This window comes from Crinia signifera, chromosome 2, assembly GCF_055691185.1.
Source record: "Crinia signifera chromosome 2, ASM5569118v1, whole genome shotgun sequence".
Lineage (NCBI taxonomy): Eukaryota > Metazoa > Chordata > Amphibia > Anura > Myobatrachidae > Crinia > Crinia signifera.
This window is the reverse complement of record NC_139218.1, coordinates 49,461,911-49,477,806: the sequence shown is the minus strand read 5'-3', so window position 1 is coordinate 49,477,806 and position 15,896 is coordinate 49,461,911. Positions and strand designations below refer to the sequence as shown.

The window sequence follows — 15,896 nt, the reverse complement described above, 5'->3', positions numbered from 1 at the left end:
ATAATGTCACCTCACTCTTTATACTGTTCTTAATACATTTGATATACTCCTGTGGTTTTTGATTCCTTTGAAAATACTTGTAGTTGGACTGTTGTGAGACAGACAGCGATGAGGAAATTCTTGAGAGGATTCTGGATCTGCCTCTGCAGAAACATTGCAGTAAGAAACTATTTAGTATACCAGAGGTAACTGAAGAAGAGGATGAAGAAGAGGACAACCATTCCGCACGCATTATTTCCAAAGCCCTGCACTATCACATGGAGACACAGAAGTACCAATACATGAAAGCTCAGGAAGCCTTTCTACAGAAAACAGCCGAAGCTTGTGAAAACCCACCCACAGACACATGTGGAAAAGAGATGACTGCAGACAGCAGGAACTCTGAATGTGTTGGAGAAAACTGTGCCTACCTTGATCAGGATTGGCCTCAGAAATCAAAAAGTTGTGTTGCTTATTCTCCCCCTGACTATGTGAAGCTCTCTGGTTCTGAAAGCCTTACATGGAATGCAAAGAAAGACAACCACGTAAATGATAGAACCCACAGTTTTCCAGAGCCAAACCGAAAAAGGCAGAATGACGTCCGGGAGCAATGCAGCCGATTGTCCAATAGTTCTAACCAAGCTGGAGTTCACATTTCCAGATTCAATAACCAGAAAGAGCTGGCAGCCTACAGTACATCTCAGGAAACAACTCCACTCAGCCGTAAAACGTTGAAATCCAAGCAATCTCGACATCATCAAAGGCATCGGCCCACTGGTCCCACGAATGTTAAAACAAAAGTTCCTAGTTCTTTCACCACCAACTATTTAGAAATTGATGTAGAATATGATACCGAAGAGGAGGAAGAGGAGGAGGATGAGTTATCCCCAGCTCGCTGTGCCTTTCGGACTAAAGTTGATCTATGGGATGACAGCTCTCAGACAGACCGAGAAGGATGGAGTGAAAGCTCCAGCTTCTCTGAACCTATCCAGTACACAAGAAAAGAGGAGGTTAAGAGACCAATTAAAATGCATGCTGTAGAACCGGCATACTCCAAGCCTTTACTCCACACTGGAAAGTTCCATGGAGCCCAGCATGGTTGCAATAGTGTTGAACAAGTTAGCAGACCAGCAAGTAAAAAAACTTTGAGGACAGCTCGATGGGCATGTGCTGGAAAGGTGATGCTTGATTTCCCAATTGTTTCCTACCCCTCTGTGGCTTTTAGATGCCATACGTAGTGGCTGTAGCTTTGCTAGTGCCATCTCGTCTTCGTTTGCTTTATACATGGCCTGAGACATCTACCAGCTGAAAATCGGCATTCTGGAGCTTACTCACCGCTGCTCATTGCTGACTGCTTTTGTATTAAGTGCTTTGTATAGTGATGTATTAAGCATAAAGTATTCCTCAGCAAATAATTTACATAGCATATGTCAATTTGGAGTGTTTTTTATTTTTTAATATACTTTTCATGAAATACTTTAACTAGAGAATATTATTATATGCTGAGTTTTCCATGCTTTGTAGTACCATATCTTTTTTATTTTTTTTTATAAATGGCACAACATGGACTATAAATATAATTAATATATATTATGCTGCCTCCTGGTATTATCCTCCATTCTTACAGTGCCTGCAGGGGATAATACACTTACTACTACTAATATTAATAGTAGTTATTACAGTAGTCACTACATGTTTTTGAAAATTTATGAATAATCGATCTATAATTACATGAACAAGTAGATCCAGCTAATTATATTTTGCGTGCACTCTTCCTCTCCTGGAAAACAATCGCTCCCAATAAACAAGATTTCACTATGAAGTCCGATCAATATATCTGGAAATTCTTCAGTACCGCTGAGACATATATATATTTTTGTGATCAAAATAATGCATATATGTTTTTTTTTTCCTGCGATTGTAGTAAATTATTGTGAGGAGTATTGTATGTACCGTCAGTGTCATGAAACATTTTCAGTTGTGTGCGCTGCTTGGCTTGGACCACATTGTGATTCAGTTAATAATACCTAGATTTTTATTTCAAAATCTACTGCTTTATCTGCAGGATGATGGGAATGAAGACCCATCAGTGTCCAGTCCAACGGAATTTGTAGCATTAGACAGGAAAAGGAGAACAAGCCATCTAACTTCAGACTCTGAATCAGGTATTCTTTTCCTTTTTCAGTCTCTTGTTCATATATTAGGATATTATGGCCAGTATTCAATGCCTCAGATTCGCCGTTTTTTCAGTGAATCTGGCAATTCGCTGGGTTAACGGTGAATTTTCTGTAAGAAAAACAATTAGCCATATTCAATGGAGGCAATTCGCCACAAATGAACAGCGAATGTCTGCCGATTCGCCGTAAATGATTCTCCACAATTCGCCTGTGATTTTCAATGGGGTTTTTAGTGGAATTCGCCAACAGTGTATTCAATGCTCAAATGGAGAACTGCTTTCTCCATTGATTTTCGCCATGATTCTCCGTTTAGCATTCGTCATCTTTTTTAGGTGAACTGTAATGTGATCTTTTAAATTAAAGCGTTTTTAATATTTTTTTTGGTGTTAAAAAAATGATTTTTTTTTCTATGAAAGGGCATGCTATTTTTATTCATATACTTGCAGCACATGAATATATTTTTAATATATATATATTTTTTTGAAACAATATTTTTTTTTATTTTTTTTTGTTACACATTCGCCAGCAGGGGGCCGGGAGCCGGAGCCGCTCATTAATATTCATATATTCACTGCACACTGGTCCCAATCATTACATAGGCACGATCGGGACCAGTGAGTGCAGCGGCTCCGACCCCAGCAGCACCCTGCAAGCCCTTCTTCACCCCCACTATTGTCCGGACACCCCACAGGTGGGACACGTGTGCTGCTTTGCTGGGGGTGAGGTGAGGGGACGGGGGTGGAGAGATATGCGGGGGACATTAGCTGACAGGGACGGCTCCAGCAGTAGCAGACCTCTGGCTCCGGCAGCCCCAGCACGGTGATAGCAGATGTCAGCGCCGGGGCTGCTTGAGCCGGAGGTCTGCTGCTGCTGCTGGACTCGTCAGGCTGTGCAGGGGCTCCCAGCAGCATTAGTGCGCTCCCTGGCCGGGACTCCGCTCTATCCCCTGCAGTGGCAGTGTAGCCACAGAAGCAGGGGAGAGCAATTCGTCATGGGGGTCAATTTTCGTCGTCAGGGGCTGAGAGCCTCTGACGCGTTGAATACAGGGGACGAGCGGCTGCCGGCGAATCTCCCTGCAGGGAGAATCCAAGGCGAAAGGGCAGCGAATCCTACACAGGATTCGCTGCCGCCCACGACCCCCAGCCATTGAATACTGGCCAATGTATGATCAAGTCTTTGTCTTACCAAAGAGCTATTTTTCTTCAACAGATGCTGTACAAATTGTTGATGGGAAGATAGAATTAACACCTCAAATAACCAAGAACCAAGAAGTAGATTCTGTAAGAATATTTGTGGCCCTTTTTGATTATGATCCAGAGTCCATGTCGCCTAACCCTGATGCTTATATGGAAGAACTTCCCTTCAAAGAAGGACAAATTTTACAGGTATATTTTAAAACGACCTTTGTCTTGCTGATTGTGGGGCAGATTTATTAAGCTCAGTGAGGTGATAAAGTGTCTGGTTTTAATCACCGGCAAATCAGCTCCTAACTGTGAAGTTACAGGCTTGGTTTAAGAAATGACAGGTAGGAGCAGATTGGCCGGTGATAAAAACCTAGACACTTTATCCCTTCAGCAAGCTTAATAAATCTGCCTGTGAGTTCTGTATCAGTGTGTACGACGAGGTGACAGAAATTACGTGGCGCAGTGCTGCCTCAAATCACAGTTCCCTGAAGTTACACCCTAACTTCACAAAACATATATATATATAACAAGAAATTGGGAACATAGAAAAGTGGCGCAATGGGATACTTGATATTCTTATTCTAGTGGGCTTCTCTCACGGTTCCAACTGGAGTTATTCTCGTGTTGTTATCGACAACCGGTTACAGGTAAGTGTTCGAGTAAAGTAAACCCAAAAAATAAAAAATATACAGTTGTATTAAAGACTGATAAACACAAAAGTGTGTGGAGTGTCAATTAATATGAACCATTTTTTTTTTTTTTAAACTCTTTATTTATGCAGTGGCAAACAATACAGCTGAATGAGACAGATATCTGAACCGTGCATTTACAGACAATTTGGTATAAACAGACAACATGGTATAGTGCGTGTAAATAAAATATACTGCCTTGAGTACCACTGTCTTTTTTTGTTTTAATGTTAGTTCAGCAAACAAACAATAAAATAATAGCATTGGGGAAACACAGAAAAAGAAAGAACAGAGGGGGGAAGGGGGAATAAAGAGAGGGGGGAGGGGGCATTTAGCCCTGCAAATGAAAATGAATGGGTATCTACTGTACAAGAATTAAGTTTCTCAGAACAGCGAGCAACATGCAAGAGCCAGTGGTCGCTCCTACCCAGGGAGTTGCCTCTGGTGATGAACATACCAGGGAGTCCAAATTGATCTGTATTTCCCCACTGAGTCATGTAGCAGTGCAGTGATATACTCCATGGAAGCTGCAAACCAGACCTTGTTGATAACGGCCTGAATGGAAGGGGCGGTAGGTTGTTTCCAGTTTGCCGCAATCAGCAATCTGGCAGAGTTAAGTATATGGCCACATAGTTTGCTTTTAGGGTTTGAGGTCCCTGCAACTGGTCTGCAAAGTAGAGCCGACAAGGGATTTTTTGGAGTCGGGGAATCACATATTTTTCCTAAAAGAGAATAAATGTCATCCCAGTAAGAGCTAATCTGGGGGCAATCCCACCATATGTGAATGAACGTACCCTGTGATCCACAGTTCCGCCAGCACTGACTAGAGCAAGAAGGGAAAATACGGTGTATTACTGTGGGAACCATGTACCACCTAGTGTATACTTTAAAGGCATTTTCCTTGAGATTCGAGTTTATTGAAGATTTTGCTATCAGTGTTTTTATTTCTGACCACTCCTCCTCCTCCAGTGCAACGCCCAAATCCCTTTCCCAAGCTACCTCGAAAGGTTCTTTAGCCGGGGGTTTGTCTGCCAGCAGGGAGTATAGGTAGGAGATTGCTCCCCTGCGGTCTGGGCTGTATATACAGAAACGTTCAATGGGAAGTGGCGATCTGGGTTTAGTTGAATTGCATAGAGACTGTACAAAACTGGATATCTGGAGGTAGTCAAAGTGTCTGAGACGGTGACTGTCATATTTCTCACATAGTGCTTTATAGTTTTGAGGGGCGAATTCCCCTGAGATGTGCGATAGACGAGTGATACCTGCTGAGATCCAGGGTTGTGAGTAAGGTGACATACATCCTAAAGGGAAATCCGGGTGTCGCCAGAGAGGGGTGAGAGGGGAGGGATATGGTGCCAGATGAAGTTTTTTGTTTAGATAGTCCCACGTTTTTAACACAGAGTGGACACAAGGGGTGTCCAGTACCGAGGCTGGTCTCAATTTCGGTGTTAGCCAGGGAAGGAAACAAACCGAGTGATAGTCGATTAGTTCGCTCTCCAGAGATACCCATTTCTTGGCTCCCGCCTGAGTATGCCAGGCTACAACATGGCTCAATTGCGTAGCCTGAAAGTAACGTTCAAACATGGGGAGGCCTAGTCCACCATTGGAAGAAGATTTCGCTAGGCAAGATCTGTTTAATCTAGGAGATTTGTTTGACCATATAAATTTGCCACATAAAGACTGAATCGTACGAAGGTAAGAAGTAGGGACCACTATGGGGATTGTTTGAAATAGGTATAATAATCGGGGTAAGATGTTCATCTTAATCGAGTTTATCCGGCCTGTCCAGGATATAAATAAAGGGGACCAGGTTGCTAGATCTTTTTTGATGGAGCAGAGAAGAGGTACATAATTGGCTTTAAACAGTTGGTCAAAGTGTTTTGTTATCTGTACACCCAGGTACTTTATAGATTGGGGGCGCCAAATGTAATTAAAGTTTGACTCTAGTAATTCCTTGGTGGAGTTAGGGAGGTGAAATGCTAATGCTTCTGATTTTGAGTTATTTACTTTGTGATCTGAGAGGCTACCGTATAGTGATAGTTCAGCCTGAAGGTTTGGGAGTGAAGTCAGTGGGGAAGACAGCGTTAACAGGACATCATCTGCAAATAACGATATTTTATATTGGGAGCCCCGAACTGTGATCCCCTGTATATCCTGGTTCTTTCTGATGTGGGCTGCCAAGGGTTCGATGCTAAGGGCATACAGCAAGGGGGACAGTGGGCACCCCTGCCTGGTGCCATTCCCCAGACCGAAGGGCTGGGAAACGACACCATTGGTGGCGACCACTGCTTTTGGACTGTGGTACAAAGCTTGTATGGCTGACATAAAGCCACCACAAAAACCGTAAGTCTTCAGTGTCTGGAACATAAAAGGCCAAGAGAGGCGGTCAAAGGCCTTCTCTGCGTCTAGTGAGAGCAGGATCGCCGGAGTTTTGGTCTTATTGATGTATGAGATCAGGTTGATGGCTCGTCTCGTGTTGTCCAGGGCCTGTCTTGTGGGGACAAAACCCACCTGATCTGCATCAATCAATGAGGTAAGGTATACACTTAATCTTGTGGCCAATACTTTTGCGAAAAGCTTCAGGTCTGCATTGATAAGGGATATCGGCCTATAGCTCGTGCAGCATGTGGGATCTTTGCCTGATTTTGGCAGTACAATAATAGCAGATTTCATTGACTCCGCATGAAACCTCTCCCCTGACATAATTTTATTAAAAACCTCGGTCAACCTTGGGATCAGTAATCCCGAGAATGTCTTGTAATAAGACATAGGGAACCCGTCGGGTCCTGGGGCCTTTGACGGTTTCTGTGATTTCAATGCATTATTGACGTCTTCAGGTGATATAGGGGAGTTGAGTAAATTAATGGCTGAGTCCGATAGTGTGGGGAGGTGACATGAGTCAAGATATTCCTGCGCTATAGCTGATGGTAAGGAGGGGCCGGGAACCGGGTCCCTCAGATTGTAAAGGGACTTGTAGTATTTATAGAAAGAGTCGTTTATGTGAGCTGGGTCGTAGCTAAGGGCTTGTTGGGCATCACGAATTGCGGAAATAGTTTGGGAGGCTCTCTGTGCTCTGAGTTTAGCTGCGAGGAGTGAATCTGATTTATTACTTTTTTCATAAAATCTTTGGTTTAGGTGTCGTAGGGATTTTTCAGTGCGTTCCGCTAAAATAGATTGTAGTTCCCCCCTGACCCCTTGAATCTGTGTCAGTACCGAGGGAGAGTGAGATTGTTTGTGTATATGTTCCAACTGGGAGAGTCGAGAGGTAAGAGAAGAGATCCTCTCATTTTGAAGCTTTTTTCTATGTGTGGCGTATTTGATTACAGCTCCTCTAATCACCGCCTTATGGGCCTCCCATATTGTGGGCAGGGGAACATCGTCAGTGACGTTAGTTTGAAAGTAGTCCTGTATCTGGGTAGTGATTTGTTCTTTAAATTGGGGTATACGTAAGAGAGTTTCATTCAGTCTCCAATTGTGACGGCCTTTTTGAGTGCCTAATAGGTCTATAGTGGCTAGGACGCTTGAGTGGTCTGACCAAACGTTAGGAAGAATGTCCACTTTTGTCAGTGACTGCAGTATGCTACTACATCCTAGAATCATGTCTATGCGCGAATATGTTCCGTGGGGATTCGAAAAGAAAGTGTAGTCTCTGGAGGTCGGATAGTGGGCACGCCAAGTGTCAAAGAGACCAGCCTCGGACATGTGTTTCCTAAGATTGCCCGGGGGATGGCTGTGTTGGTGCGGGTGCGAGGGGCTACTCTTATCCAAGCCTGTTGAGATAACTGAGTTGAAGTCGCCTCCTACCAATAGTGCGCCTTGGCGAACATTTTGAATTTCTAGAAAAAGTTTACGGAAAAAAATACCCTGTCCCGAATTAGGTGCATAAAGGTTTACTAGGGTCATCAGTTGAGGGCCCACCCTGCAGACCAGAATAATGTAGCGACCTTCTTTGTCTCTTTTAGTGGAAATGATCTGTAATGGGGTTGTGGAACGAACCATTATTGCTACTCCATTCTTTTTAGTAGAATGGGAGGAGTATATCACTGTGGGAAAACGTCTAGATACTAGCGAGGGGTGTGTATTATGTTTAAAATGTGTTTCTTGTATAAAGGCAATGTCCCCCTGCAGAGAGTTAAGCATACGAAACAGAAGAGATCTTTTGTGGGGTGTGTTTAGCCCCTTAACATTTTGAGAAATCACGTTGATGGGCATGATGGAGAGATATAAATCGCTGGCCGCCCACTCTGTAAAAACCAGTAGCTAAGGGTTAGGTTGGATGATAGAGGCAGAGAGAGGAGGGGGGAAGGGGGTGGAAGGGAAGGTAGAGAAAAGAAAAAAGAAAGAAGAAAAAAAAATAAAAATTAAATAAATAAATAAAAAAAGGGGGTGGGAGTAAGAAAAAGATGTGAGCCTTGAAGGCCCTCAATTGAGGGACCGCGGCTCACCTTGAGTGGGACCCAGGGGGGAGAACAGGTGAGCTTGAAACAAGAAGCAAACCTAGAGGGCCCACTAAGTGGGAGTGCTTAATAACTGAACTGTAGGCACAAAATCTGAAAGGACAGGGATAAGAATCCCTACACTAACGCAAGTCCCTGATAACAAGGGGGGGGGGGGTGGCGCGGACAGAGACAATTCCCAGCCCGTCCACCCGAAGCCATTTTGTAATATAGCCTGTAATTGTCAGCTCTGAGAAAGCTAACATAGCATTTAAACATTTAGCTAAACAACAAAATCTTAGCATAATTACCAAAATTTGAACTTAAGAACGATTAGTAACATGAAAACATATGGTAGAAGTACCAACAGGGTGTGGTCTATAAACCACGCTAATATAGGGAATGTTTGGGGTACTATAGGTTTTTCCCCACCGACGACCACCCACCGGGTGGGGTGTCCATGGGGAAGAGTTGGGGTCAACCAGACATTCTTATAGGAACCCTTGAGCATCACAGGGTGAACGAGGTTACAAAAGGCTACAAAAAATAAATAAAATTATAAAAAAAAAAAAAAAGGGACAAAGTCCTGTGATACATTACGGCTGTTTCTGGAGGTTTTGTGATGACCCGCTTCAAGATCGTGAGGGGCTGCTGGAGGTATTGGCCTCTGAAAGTTTAAGCTTGTGAAGCAGGTCTTTCCCTTCCTTGGGGTCCCTCACTGAGACTTGGTGGCCATTCACATCGATTATCAGTCGAAATGGAAACCCCCATTTGTATTTGTATCCATTGTCACGGAGAGTTTTGGTGATGTCCCTCATTTCTCTCCTCTTTATAATGGTGGAGGGGGCTAAATCCTGGAAGATCTGTAGCTGGGAGTCCTCGAATGAAATTTGAGGCAGTGATCTACTTGCAAATGAAATCTGATCCTTGGTTTTAAAAGAAAGGAATTTCAGTACGACATCTCGAGGAGGTTCCCCCTCTTTAGGCTTCGGGCGAAGCGCTCTGTGTGCCCGCTCAATGTGTAGGGGTTGATCTCCCAGAGTGGGGACCAATTTGCAAAATAGTCGAGTCAAATAGGATTCGAGGTCTCTGGGTGTGACGGACTCCGGAATGTTGCGGATGCGGAGATTGCATCGTCTCTCCCTGTTCTCGAGATCCTCATTTTTATCACGTAACATTTCCACCTCTCGGTACAGATAGTTGACGTCTTGGGAGAAAATTTGCAGATCCTTGGTGTGAGATTCCGCTTTGGATTCTAAAGCGGTTGTGCGTGTGGAGAGTGAAGATAAATCTTTTCTTAGGTCCGCAAACAATTGTTGGAAATTGTTAGTGAGAGTTGTACTTAGTTCCATCATCATTGCCTGGATGTCATTTTTGGTGGCAAAGGAGGCGTCAGAGGGTACTGGGGTCCCGGTGGGATTCATCGGTGAGTTTGGCGGGGATTCTTGTGATTGGCCAGAAGCCGTACGGGAAAGGTGTTGCATTATGCCCTGTTGAGCACCTTTTTTTGTTTTGTTTTGTTGTTTAGACATGGTAGTGGGATTGAAGAACAGGCAATGAGCTTATATTAATCTGTGGAGGCTCCGGGTGAACAAGCATAGGGAGAGATTAAAATAGCATTGAAGTGACGCTGCTCACACAGGGCATGGGACAGATTCGGGGGACCACTTTGCAATATCAAAGATGTAGGATTCGATAATGCTGAATCAAATGGTCATAGCTGTGAGAGGCCTCCAAGTGGCAGTAGCGTGTTAGAAAGGAGGAGCAGCTGCGATATTCTGGTACTTGTAAAAAGGATGAGGCTGTGAATTTACAAAGAATTGTGGAGGAAGGACAATTCTGTCTCTACCAAAGCAATGTCTCTGGAGTAGTAGGGATCTTTGTAGCAGGAATCATCTCCTGTGGGACACAATTATGGGTGCTGCTATGGTATAGGGGTTGCAGTCTCCATGTGTCTTATATTGGGCAGCTTCACTCAGAAGGGGTATGAGGCGTGGGTGTGAGAGCTAAATAAGAACCCCCAGTGCACGTTGCCTTGATGGCTTGTGGCGAGGCAGTGGGCACCGGACCAGCCTGACGCCACTTCCTCAGCTCTGTAGTCCACTGCTAGGTATCCTGCAGACCGGCAGCTGGTAGTGTGGCCTGTCCCCCGGTGGGTCTATATAGAGCCCGGCCCCTGGAGGGCTCAGCTGGTGCTTGGAGGGAAAGGCAGTACACTGAGGTGTTACCCCTGCTCCCCTATCCCCGCGCTGATCAGCCAGGTATGTGGAGCTGTGTGCACTGAACAGTGCTTCCCCACCCAAGATGGCCGCCGGACACGCAGCTCCAGACAGCCCAGCAGCTCTCACCTTTTCTGGGCTTCTCTCCTGGGGATGGGTAGGTCTGTGGGTGTCCAGGGGGGTCCCCACTGGTGGGGGAGGGTGCCGCTGATCCTCCTGGGGTCTCCTGGGCGCCGCAGGGGGGAACGCAGGCGGCGCGTTCGTCGTGGAGCCCGAATCCCGGCCCGGTCTCCAAATCTAGTCCCCGGCTTCTGTGCTGCGCTAGGCCGCAGTCCGCAGAAGCCGTTAAAACGGCTCCCCGACTCCGCAGCACACAGCGCTGGGCTTCTCCTGGCTAGGGGAGTGTGATCCACCGGCCAGAGGCTGCAAAAAGATTATTCCACAGCCTCCAAAGTTAGTGAGCAGCGGGAGCTGTGAGTATGAGCAGCTTCAATATGAACCATTTTTATGGTAGTGACAAAGCGTGGTGTAAATACAATCGGCAGGCGTACCCAGACTCACGTTGTGTCGTGGGGGTGGTCCTCTCATCAAGGTTTCTTTGGTACGTCCTGTAGATCCTCAATGTGTTGACGGAAATTGTCCGAATTTGTGCTCAAAAGAAATTAAGAAGTGTCTTATGAAATGGAGCCCAGAAGTCGATATAAAAAAGTATCACAAAGTTTTTAATCCAAAAAGCATTTTCCTTACAAATCCCGTAAAAAATGGATTGTGAGAGCCAACCTCACACAAAATCCACTCCAAAATATTTTACAAAAATTTCAGCAATAAAAAACAAGATGAATAAAAAGTATATAAAAACAATACATACATCCGCAGGAAAAAGAGAGGTGGCTGTTCACTCTTAGCTGGCACAATCTACGCGTTTCGGTCCCTGTGACCTTTATCAAGATGTGTCAGACAAGAGTGAGCAGTTCCTATTTAAGTGATGAACAGCCAATGGGGGGAAAACAGGAAGTGACATTGCGTTTTTTTACTTCACTGCTCCTTACCCACCAAAATCATACAATAACTTCATATAACATAAATAGGTTGAAAGCTATTGATATCCTTAGATTATAAGTCCGAAATTCATGATATATAAGTCCATGAACAGTACAAAACAATATAGGCTCTCTCCCGTTGCCATGGAGATCACCATCAACATCCGGTTCCAACGGGGCTAGGGAATGATATCCTTAGGTATACTGGCATTCGGAAGAATTAAAATAGGGCTGAAGTTGCCATTTCCAATATATATCCTGCCGGTACTTTTACCGCTTCATGTTTTCTTTCTGATCGTATAAATCAGCTGTCTCCGCTACCCGGAAGTAGCGGTGAGACGCATACAGCCGGAGGAAGTGCTATCTGGTTGGTTGTCAGTGGAACGCACGACGCGTATTCCCCGGTGAGCGTCATAATAGTAGGAGGGAGCGTGGTACGTCCGGTCTATACCCCACGCTGTCCTGTAATGGGTTGCTTACAAAGTCCGGCCTCCGGAGTTGATGACAGATCTCCATAGCAACGCGGTGTTTCGCCACACAAGGGGGAATCCATAACCAAAAACAAGAGAAACGGAGTTATAAAAAACATCCTTAAATGTGTGCAAATACAAAAGTACAAATTTCCCATAGAGCGGCAGGTATTATTTCACACACATATATTTTACTATTTTTATGGTTTTAGAATGATCTAGGGAAAAAAATAGAATTTAAAAGACTGTGATGTATACAGGGATTGGTATATTATTTCACATGTCCTTTTAAATTTATCAGATTAGCCATTTTATTTTTATAATTCAAGTATAAGGGAAAGAGCCATTATGATATTATAACGTAAAGGGAGGTGTACACGTCGTTTTATATATCACTCTCCTCTTTTAAAACACAATAACAAAAAAGTCATAGATAATGGATTTTACTGTATCAGGCTGCGATCGTAGTACTCTGCAGTCTGGTTTGATAGTATCAGCATCAGATCACATCAGTGATCTGGTGTTCCTTTAGAAAGGAACCCTTTGTGTCTTATGGTATATGGGAAGTTGAGTGCATCTTCTTGCATTCTTCCCTCTTTCCCCTAAAATCCAAAGTTTAAACGGAGCACCAATGCTGAACTGCATACGGCAGACCGCGATCGCAATAATCCGCAGACTGAAGTAACATGGTCAGCATAAACTCCTCAGGTCAAATCTTACAACAGGATATGTGTGCCCAGTGGACTCAACTGTCCCTATAAGAACCACTTGAGTTCAAAATCACTGTTGAGTCCACTGGGCAGCAAGGTCTTACAATTGAATATTAAATTCATTTCTGCCCTTGCTAGGGCTGTGGAACAGTCGGGTTGTCTGGCGGTACCTTTTATAGTTTTTAAACCTCCAAACTCCACTATCTCTTTTGTGGAACACTGATGGATGGTTTTGAAGTGTGTAGACAACGCATGTGTCTCAAGGCCCTTCTTAATGTTTCTTAGGTGCTCGCTAATGCGTACTTTTAATGGCCTTGATGTACGACCGATATAATATTTGTCACAGCTGCACTTGATCATATATATAATATTTTTGGAATTGCACGTGATAAAGTCGTGGATTTTGATTTTATATCCATTGATTGTATATTCTTCTATTTTATTCTTACCAAGACTTTTGATATTAATGCAACCCTGACACCCACCACATCTGTAAAATCCCTTCGATTTTATACCTGGTTTGGAGATGTTGGATATAAAGTTACTGCTAACTAAGTTAGTCTTCAAGTTAGGTGCCCGTCTATAAATATGTTTTGGGCGGTCAGGGACTATTTTTCCTAATATCGGGTCCTTTCTAATGATATTCCAATGTTTATTAAACACGCGTTCAATTTTTTTGTGTTCATCTGTGTAGGTAGTTATAAAGGCAAATGCATATTCATTGTTTTTCTCCTCTTTTGGTCTCCCCTGAGGTGGGACAGATCTTTCAGTTCCCTGATTTTGTTTAGCCTGTTCTAGGCCCTTTACTACACTATTTTCCCTGTACCCACACGCTATGAATTTTTCTTTCATCTCTGCTGCCTGTGTGTCGAAAACTGCATTTTCAAGACAGTTCCTTCTTAATCTTTTAAACTGTCCTGTTGGCACTGAATTTAACCAATGGTCGTGATGACAGCTCGAGAAGGGGATATAAGACCCTGAATCTGTAGGTTTGATATAGTTTTTAAATTTTAGGGTTCCTTCCTCGACATAAACTGTTATATCCAAAAAATTCACTTGGACAGATTGTATGTCAAAGGTGAGGACAATATTTTTGTTGTTATTATTTAGGTGGGAACAGAAGGCATTAAGGGTGTCTCTATTGCCCCTCCACACAAAAAAGATGTCGTCTATATATCGCATATAGGACACCTTTATGCGTGTTTTCCTCCTTTTTATCACGTAAGTGAGGTACGCTGCCTTTGGTCTAATACCCCTGTACAGCGACCCCACGCACCTATCTTTGTGATGAGTGGAGATTATAGTGAAACTAAGACACTTCTTAATTTCTTTTGAGCACAAATTCGGACAATTTCCGTCAACACATTGAGGATCTACAGGACGTACCAAAGAAACCTTGATGAGAGGACCACCCCCACGACACAACGTGAGTCTGGGTACGCCTGCCGATTGTATTTACACCACGCTTTGTCACTACCATAAAAATGGTTCATATTAATTGACACTCCACACACTTTTGTGTTTATCAGTCTTTAATACAACTGTATATTTTTTATTTTTTGGGTTTACTTTACTCGAACACTTACCTGTAACCGGTTGTCGATAACAACACGAGAATAACTCCAGTTGGAACCGTGAGAGAAGCCCACTAGAATAAGAATATCAAGTATCCCATTGCGCCACTTTTCTATGTTCCCAAGTTCTGTATCAGTGTTTGATAACCTGTGCAAAGATCATGGTTTTATTTAACACACTTCATAGCATCCAATAAAATACATGTTTAGGTCAGTGAAAATATGAAGAACAGTTGAAAAACACCCGTGTGTGTGTTTGTATAGAGATAGATCCATTATTCAAATAAAGTTTTTCTTTTTACAGGTTTTTGGTGATAAGGATGCAGATGGATTTTATAATGGGAAATATGAAGAACGAACAGGATACATTCCCTGCAACATGGTTTCTGAATTACATATTCAGAGCGAAGAAGTCAGAATGCAACTATTGAGACAGGGTCACCTATCATCAGCCTCGTTACTCAATGATTTAGGTACGCTCATTTCTATCTCTTCACCATTGTAACATTATACATAATTTACCAAATTTGTATGGGGCAAATGGTCTATAACCTTGATGGCTAACCTTGACACTCCAGATGTTGTTGAACTACACATCCCATCATGCTCTTCTACAGTTTTGATATTTGGCCATGCTAAAACTGATGCAGGGCATGCTGGGATTTGTAGTTCAACAACAGCTGGAGTGTCAAGGTTAGCCATCACTGGTCTATAACGGGAAGAATGCTTACATTAGATGCAAGTAGAAAAATGCAAGTGTTTATATGTAAACTGTATTTGACAGGACAATGCACCAGTGGATATGGAGTAATTGAAATTGTGGCTTACGTTTTGAGGCCTACTTAGCAAATCCTATAGACAGGGCTTAATGGTTGAATAGTGACAATGTACTTATTTGAGGAAACACAAGAAACAACATGGTGTATTAACACACATGACCTAAATGCTACATTTATTATAAAGGATAAAAGTAAACATTTTAAACAGCAGTAATTACAAGTAGAATAAAACAAATGTAATTTGACCCCTACAGTGTTGAAGGCAGGTGGAGCTTGTCTTCAATGTGTATATAAAAAATGCTGTAGAATAGTCCTAGTCTTCAGCATTGAAGCATAGGAAAAATATAAACAAGAACACTTACCTAGCGCTCCCCAGTAAACACTACCAGTAGGGAGCATGGGAAGAAGCTCGATTAAAATGTCTGCAGCATTGTGATCAGTGATGAGTTCAAAGGAGATTCAGGGTTTCCTAGTATGGCGCTCGCCACACTATATAAAATAAACTCCACACTGACGTGGACAGTGGGGGTATGAAAAGGTCGGAGGACGCGTACCGCCGCTGCTCGCCACGCTTCGGGTTGGCGTTGATAGTGGGGGTGGCGTTAACAATGGGGGTGCATTTAACATAGTAATCACCCA

General features: G+C 43.4%; 1 protein-coding gene across 14 annotated transcripts in view; it reads left to right on the top strand.

Annotated features, from left to right (window-relative positions):
* TSPOAP1 (TSPO associated protein 1) overlaps positions 1-15,896 on the top strand; it is a 253,855-nt gene that overhangs the window by 211,384 nt on the left and 26,575 nt on the right. For 13 of the 14 annotated variants that reach the window (XM_083172017.1, XM_083172022.1, XM_083172018.1 and 10 more), the window contains 4 exons: positions 84-1,157; positions 2,045-2,144; positions 3,366-3,541; positions 14,783-14,951. In XM_083172017.1, coding sequence (XP_083028143.1) covers positions 84-1,157; positions 2,045-2,144; positions 3,366-3,541; positions 14,783-14,951 — 1,519 coding nt within the window. The remainder of the gene's footprint in view (positions 1-83; positions 1,158-2,044; positions 2,145-3,365; positions 3,542-14,782; positions 14,952-15,896) is intronic. The other variant, XM_083172029.1, reaches the window with a different exon arrangement.